Source organism: Plasmodium yoelii, assembly GCF_900002385.2.
Source record: "Plasmodium yoelii strain 17X genome assembly, chromosome: 11".
In the NCBI taxonomy this organism is placed as follows: Eukaryota; Apicomplexa; class Aconoidasida; order Haemosporida; family Plasmodiidae; genus Plasmodium; species Plasmodium yoelii.
Window position 1 is genome coordinate 350,739 of NC_036183.2, and position 8,857 is coordinate 359,595.

Genomic DNA, 8,857 nt, shown 5'->3' on the forward strand with positions numbered 1-8,857 from the left:
CATACATAAATACATGCATATTTTATCGCATTTTGTGGATATAATAGTTAAAAAAAAAAAGGAAAATAAATAAATAATATTTATTATACATACATACACATATTATTAATTGATATATGTACTTATACATATTCATAAAAATTTACATACTTGATTAATTTATTTATTTATTAGTTTATTTATTTATGGGTTTATTTATTTATTAGTTTATTTATTTATGGGTTTATTATGGGTTTATTTTTATAAGCTTCATTCTATTTAAATATGTTATATGAATATCTACATATGTATGGGTACATATATCCAATTTATTTTCCCAAGTTATATCATTTTTTCAAAAATATTAATAAATGGTTTTCTCATTCTTTATTAAATATGTACATATAATTATATTTTCCATTTATATATTATGTTATATGAATATTTGAATTTTTTTTATATCTATCTATATATTTTTAGATTGTCATTATTTTTTGTTAACATATATTTTACTTGTTTTTTTGAATATACAATATTTTAAATAAAAGGGAAACAAATATCTTGAAATATATTCCTTTTTTTTTTTTTTTTTTTTTTTTTTTTTTTTACTTGTAAAAAATGTATATATAGTTATACGACTATCATATATTTGAATATAAAATAAATTAGTATTTGCTTATAAATTTAAAAAAATAAAAATGGATATATATATCTATATTCTACTTTAAAAATGGAATTTACAAATAAATTAATTACATGATACAGCATTACAATGAAATATAAAATATATAAGCAAAGAGTTCGAATAATGATGCACACACCAATCAATTAAAAAGAGAGTGAAAATATATGTACATATCTTTAACGAAAAAAAAAAAAAAATATATATATTGGCAGACATATTAGCGGACAGTTTGGCCTTTCTCTAGTTGAGTGTTAAAATATCACAAACTTAGACACAAATTATTAAGCCAATTTTAGCTCCGGAGTTCTATAACAACATTTTGAGGATACCAAATTTGTAAGTTTTATAATTTGATCTTTATATATTTTGGCAAAATAGCAATACATTAGTTAATTATATAATTATAATTTATTTTATATGATCAATATATATAATGGCGCATATAATTGAAGACGAATTAAAAAATATAATAAAAGATATATATGTATCTCCAATACTAACCCATAGCAGTAGAATAGCAAAAAGAGAAATTTCTTTTTTTTTGGGGTTAACTATTAATGAATTATTAAACCCATTAGGTGAATCTGATTGTTTGATAATTAATGAAAAAGAAAATATAGATTTAAATTTAAATGCTAACATTAATATAAATTATATAAATAAGAATAATACATTATCTGAAAAAATATTAAATAATAAAAATTTAAAATTATCTTTTATAGATGTAGATGATTATGAAAATTTAAAATTAGAACATATTGAAAAAGTCTTAATAGATACTATTTCATACAATGAACCACAATATTCTGATATATATAATAAATCAAATTTAGATGCTTATTTTAATAAAAATAATAAGGATAATATTTATACGAATATAAAATATTTTGAAAATATATGCTTAAATTCAAAAATTATTCATAATAATATAAAAAATGATATAAAAAAAAGACAAAGCCAAAATTCACAAAATGATTCTAATATTTATATAGATCAAAAATTTGGAAAAATTAATAAAAAAAAAAAAAAAAAATTTCAACAAATAAATAATGATTCCACTACATCTGATTCTTCTTATGAACAAAATAATATAATTCGTATACAAAAATATAATGCTTTTTTTTTGCCATGGTTTTATAATTATTTTAAAACTTCATGGAAATATATGCATCTATATAATAGTTTGCCTATTTCTCCTTTAGGTATTATATGTATATGTAGTACAAAAGATAATGATATAATCAATTTATATAAATATATGATTAATTATCAAATAAAAAAAAATAATGTATATATGAATCAAAATATTCCTAAATGTATAATACTACTACATGTATCAAATAGTGATGATGATGAAATCGAAACCGATGTTCAAAAGATTTTTGTAAATGTTCAATCTAATTTTTTAAATTATAAATGTCATTTATTAATTATAAAAGCTCGAAGATTTATAGATGCATCAAATAAAGAACCTAAAATAAATTTGAGTTCACAAAATAATTTATCAATAAATAAATCAAACACATCTCAAGATATACAACAAATAAAAGAAAAAAATAACAAACTTGACAATGTAATATATGAAAATAATAAATACACAAATGAATCACAAACAAAACAATATAATAATCTTAATTTTATTCAAAAATTATATATAAAATATTTATCTCCAAATCCATTTAAAGATATTAAAAATAATAGTAATATATCTGTTTATACAAATTTTAAAGATATAGAAAATTTTCAAAAAAAAAAAAAAGAATTATCAAATAATTTAAATAAAATATATGAATATATAAATTCAGATAATGTAATATATATATGTAAAAATACACCTCTATATGTTGACAATATATTTTTTTGTTCATGTTTAAATCATATAGATGTTATATCATTAAAAAATTTTATACACAATTTTATAAAAACAAATGTAGTTTCATATATTACTACAATTGCTAATAAAATAAATAATATGATATTAAATAATAAAAAAAGTATAAAAAATCAACTAAAATTTATGTGGAAAAAAACAAAATTAAGCTTTTCAACATCCGATACAGCTTTATATGTAGCTGAACAAACTGGAAATGCTATTATATCCGCAGCACATAACGTATTAGCATCTAATCTAGATACTTATGAAAAAAAAAATAGCTTAAAAAATGTACAGCTATTTGATGGAAAAAATAACAATAATAATCAAATAACTTATTCTGCTTATGATGATGAAAAAAATGATTCAGAAGATCATGTCAAAGATCTTAATTATGATGGTGCATTACAAAAAAACAAACAAGATGGAATCATAAATAATGTATCCAAAATAGAAAATATTGAAGAAAATGAAATAAAAATATATAATAAAGATTCGTTAGAACATATGTATAAAACTTTAAGTGACATTTATTTTATTTTAGAGGAATATGAATTATCTTATAATATATTAAAAATGTGTATAAACGAATTTAAACATAATAAAGAATATGCTTATTTAGCAAATTTATATGAATTATATAGTTTATGTATTTTTAATATGAATAATATAAATAAAAAAGATATATTATATTATCTTGATATGAGCTATCAAATGTATTATAAAATATTTTATTTAAACAATATGTTTGTATGTTCTATAATTAATTATTACATATCTATAATTTGTGAAATTAAAAGTGAAGAAGCAGCTACTATACTAACCAATGCCAATTTTGATTTTTCATGTATTGAAGATAAAATGAACACAAAAAATTGCATTAGCAAATTCGAATTCCAAATCAATAATATTCGATCTGCTTTGTTGTTGGAGCAAATTACCTATAGTTATAAAAAGGCCAAGCACACTAAAAATAAAAAAAAAAACAAAGATAAAAATGACGATAAAAATCGAAATGTAGATAAATATGGCGATAAAAATGGCGATAAAAATGTAGATAAATATGGCGATTCATTTTTAACTGATAATGTACAACGAAATAATTTCCCTCCCACTGTATCTCAAGAATTTCCTATGAATCACCAAAAACAAATTAGTGAACTAACTTATAATACCTCATCAAATTCATTAATAGATGACAAAAATTTCCACAAAACTGAATCCGGCAAGCATGCTAGCTCTGCAAATGATGATAACTCGGAAAGTTATGAAAAAAATTTCGGGGAAAATTATGAAAAAAATTTCGAAAAAAATTATGAAAAAAATTTCGGAAAAAATTATGAAAATATTTGCCAAAATGACGCACCACATATTCGAAGCGTGCACCGAGATGATGTGTATGCACAAAATAGAGACCGAAATTCAAGTCTAGAACATATTAAAAAGATAAACCAAATGGATGAAATAGAAGAAAAAAATCAAATAAATAACCTAAAATATAAGTCAAGAAAATATTTATTTGATTTAACATTAGCAGGTCATACATTTAATAAATGTGGATTTAAAAAATTAGCTTTATTTTGTTATTCAAAATCTTTAAAAAAATTTGAAAAAAAAAAAATGAAACATATATATGAGCATTTGCATTTTATGATGGCTAGACAAGCATTTAGTATAAATTTATATTCTGAAGCATTACAACATTATATATCTATTTTGAATTCGATATCTAAATATTCTGAACAATCATATATTCTTAACAAAAATATTGATATATATTCTATTTCAATTGACAAAGAAATAAATTTTATAAGAGAATTTGCTTATGTATATAAAATATATATGGATAAAGTTTTAAATATGTATAATAAGGTTAGTGGAGAGCAGCTTCCCTCATTTTCGGAAGTTGGCCACGCAGCTAGCGAAAATGGCGAAGGCAAGGAAAATGGTGAAAATTTTGAAAATGGTGAAGATGGCGAAAGTAACGACATTGCACACACCGCTAGCAAATGCAATGGTGATGAAATTATAAAACCTTTGAATTTGAGAATTCCATTAATTTGCCAAAGAAATAGCGAAAGTTTATTTGCAAATTCAATTTATGTATCTAAAACAAATATATATAAATTAAAAAAAAACAATAGTATAAATAATATTAATTATTTTGATATTTTTGAAAATAATTTATATAAAATAAAAAATTATAATACAACCATACTAGATATGTATAATATCATGTCAAAAGATATTAATAACATTTCTAATGATAATATAAATTGTTTAAATTATTTATTTATTACTTATAAAAATTTTATTAATGCCATATATAACGATTCTATAAATTTAGAGAATAACGAAATATATACCCATGATGATTTGGGCCCCCCCAAAAATGAATGCATAAACGGAATTCCCCAAAATGGAAAAACTGAAAATGCTACCACATTTGAAAATAACACATTTGAAGAAACGAACCAAAATGATGCAAATAAAAATAACTGTGTTAATAAAAATGATCAATTTTTTCAAAAATCAATAAATGTGTCTCCATTTTTTTCCATGGAAAATACAAAAGATTTTATTTCATATACAAACGAATTAAGACTAAAACTTAAAAATAGTATCGAATTTTCTAATAGTGTTCAAATTAAAAATATATATCAAACAAATTTTTCAAAAGAGGAACTCCAAATTAATAATAAATATATTCAATATGCAACAAAAAATGATTTTATTTTTGTAACTTTTACTTTAAGCAATCCACTTCACACAAAAGTTGAATGTCAAGCTACACATCTATGTGCATATTTTTATAATCAAAAATTGAATCAAGATATTATTGTTGAAAAAAAAATTCTTATTCTAGAACCCAAAGAATCTCGAACTTTCACATTATATCTTCGTCCTCTAAAGCATGGATTATTATTTATATCAGGTATTTTCCCATTCCAATCTGACTCCGCAATTTGCACCTTACATATTTTCATCTTTGACTCAGCAATTTTTATTTTTCCATTCCAATATTTGACTTTACAATTTTCATCTTATCCATTCTCAATATTTGACTTTACAATTTTCATCTTTTGCAGGAATTGTTTGGGACCTATTCGGGCTCGTAAAGACTTATCAAAACTTTTACACACATGGAGTAAAACAATTAAATAAAAAATTTGATAAGATGCATAAATTAAAATATGATGAATTATTTAATGTAGATGATGATATAGAAAAAAAACAAAAAATAATTAAAAAAATAAATAAAGAAAATGATAAATATATATGGTCTAATAATATAGGAATGATTCAAAAAAGAAGTTTTGAAAAAACAGATACTTACGAAATAGATCATAGATTATTATATTATATATATGAAAAAACATATTTATTTGATTTTATATTTGAAAATGTTTATTCAAAAGATCGAAAAAAACAAAATAATTATGAAATCGATCTAATCGAATTATTAGAAGGAGAAGGAATGGAAATAAAATTTAAAATTATTAATTATTCAGAAATATCTTTAACATATTTGAATTTGTGTATAACTCCATGTAATTTATTTACATGCTATAAGCTTGTTTATAATAACAATACAACATTTCATATTTTGAAAGATATGTCAAATTCTTCACAAAGATGTCATAACACAGAATTGAATAATAACGATTCAGTGCCAAATATTGAGGAACCAATTTTTGTGGATAGTGAATTATATTGCGAAGATTATGTAGATGTAAATAACTGTTCAGTTTTTAAGCAAAAATTTAAAAATAAAAATATCCAAAATATAAAAATAAAAGGAAATTTAAAAAAAAATGATACATTTATTTTATATCTTAAAGTTGATACGACATATACTGGATTTCATAAATTTATGATAACTATGTTATGTGGAAATGATATAAATAATAATACCGATTCAAATAAACAAACAAATAATATGAACAATAATTCTGTAATATATCCTGATATGTTTCTAGAAAAAAAACAAGCCTCTTACTTATTTTTCAGAATAATTAATATTATACCAATAATTAAACTTATCACATATCCTTTAAATAAATATAATAGTGAACACAATTTTATTTATTTACTTTTTCATAATTTATGTAAAAATGAAATTTATTTATATAATTTATATCTTGAACATGTTAATAATAATAATGTGGATAAAAAAGAAAAACATATATATATCAATTTTACAGAAAAAAATAAAGACACAGAAAAAAAATATATAAAATTATATAATTTTTATTCTTCTAATATTCTATTTATAAAAAAAAATAAAACTCTTACATCTCTCTTTTATTCAGATAAAAATATTATACAAAATAATATTTTAGAAAATTATTTTATAGATCATACAAATAATTTAACCCCATCTCTTCATACGTCTTTTTATTTAAACATAAATTGGATATCTAAACAATTTGGTGTTTTAAAAAAAGGATGTATAAAAAAAAAAGTCACATTTTCAAATGACATATTAACTTTTTCTATTGATCAATTTGACAAAGATATATTTATAAACAATCAAAAAGACAAACTTATAAAAATTGGAATTAATATAAATAATAATTCAAATTTCGATATTTCTGATTGTTATGTACATGTTAGAGAAATGGAAGCGATGAATTTTGATTCTTCAATTGAAGAAAATGGTGATAAAGAAAGCATTACAAGTTTTGACAATACTGACACAGAATCTGTAGATGATAAATATACCAATGCTGATTATGATGATCAAAATAGTGAACAAAATTTTAAAAATAATTCTGATTTTTCTGAAATATATGAACATATAACCAACGAATTTAAAAATACCGAATCGGATCATTTTATAAAAAATGAACATATTGAAAATCAAACTGAAATAGATAAAATAGACGAAAAAAATAAAATAATTTCTAACTATTCTTATAAATCAGTTTTATATGATGAAATAAATATTCAACAAAATTCTATAAATGTAAAAATGAATATATCAAAATATAATCCCATAACGGAAAATTATTATAAAACTGACACAAATAATTTTGAAATGGCAGTTTTAAATTATTCTTCATCTATTAATGATAAAAATAATCAAGATATTAAAAATTTGGAAGAGAAACAAAAAAAAAGTTATAGTTCAGAGAAAAATAGTATTACAGATTTTTCATTTGATTTACCTCAAAAATATAAATTAACTCACCAAAAAAAAAAAAAAAAACTTTACAAACTTTTTGTTCATAATACATTTATACACGATTATAACAATCCTAATGATTTTATTCGATTGACATATGATGAAATTAATAAAAGAGAAAACCCAAACCAAAACCAAAATAAACATCCTGAACATTTCATTTCGATAAATGGTTTTACATTTGTAGGAATAATACAAAAACATATTAAAAAAATCAAAAAACACACACAAAAAAAAATATTTTTTAATATCCTTTTTACAAAACAAGGAATTTATAATATAAATAAATTTCATGTAGTGTTTAAGTTGAATGGTGAATTTTTTATGTTTAAACCTTTAAACGAATTAATTGTACAAATTCACAAATAAATATTACAAGATATTCTCTTAAAATGTGTCAAAGTTTTTTATGTAAAAGAACTTTCATAATGAGTGTACATGCACATGTATACACTAACACTTCTTTTCCTGTTTGAAGATTAAATTTTCCGTACATATATATGTATGTATGCATGTATATTATATACATTACCCAATTACCCCTTAATTTATTCCCCTTTTTAATTCCTTATTCTTTGGATTTTTTTTTTTTTACTATATATATAATATATTTTTTTAATTAAAATTCCTAACTATAATCCGCCATAATGTTATTTTAATTCATTTTATTTTGTATAAATGTATATAACAAATCCGAATTTATTAAAAATTCCGCGATATTTATTTTCCTTTTTTAACCAACAGAAAAGGCCAAGGAAAACTTAACTACTGTTTAACCTTTTATTTTATGAAACCCTTTTAATTAATAATACATACACAATTTAATATTTATGCCATAAAGAGTGGAAGATTAATTTTAGTTCCCCATATATGCCCATTTTCTTATATATATATATATATGTATATTTATTTAACCCATATATTATGATATGCTTTTTTGAAATATGTAATGGTAATTTATTTTTTATTTTACGGTAATGAGACACGTATATTAAATTTTCACAATACAACATCCCCATGTATATATGATCTAAATAAAATATAATAAAAATGTATAAAAAAAAAATAGGAAAATAATAAAATAATAGAAATAAATAATCATACCAGCGTAATTATACGTATATGTAGTGAT

General features: G+C 20.7%; 1 protein-coding gene across 1 annotated transcript; it reads left to right on the plus strand.

The window, feature by feature from the left end:
* Window positions 1-1,097: 1,097 nt before the first annotated feature.
* PY17X_1105800 (trafficking protein particle complex subunit 8, putative) lies at window positions 1,098-8,094 on the plus strand (the record flags this gene model as incomplete). The annotated part of the gene is made up of 2 exons (XM_724969.2): window positions 1,098-5,472; window positions 5,627-8,094. 2 exons carry the CDS (start codon window positions 1,098-1,100, stop codon window positions 8,092-8,094), a joined length of 6,843 nt encoding a protein of 2,280 aa, XP_730062.2.
* Between the last annotated feature and the right edge of the window lie 763 nt (window positions 8,095-8,857).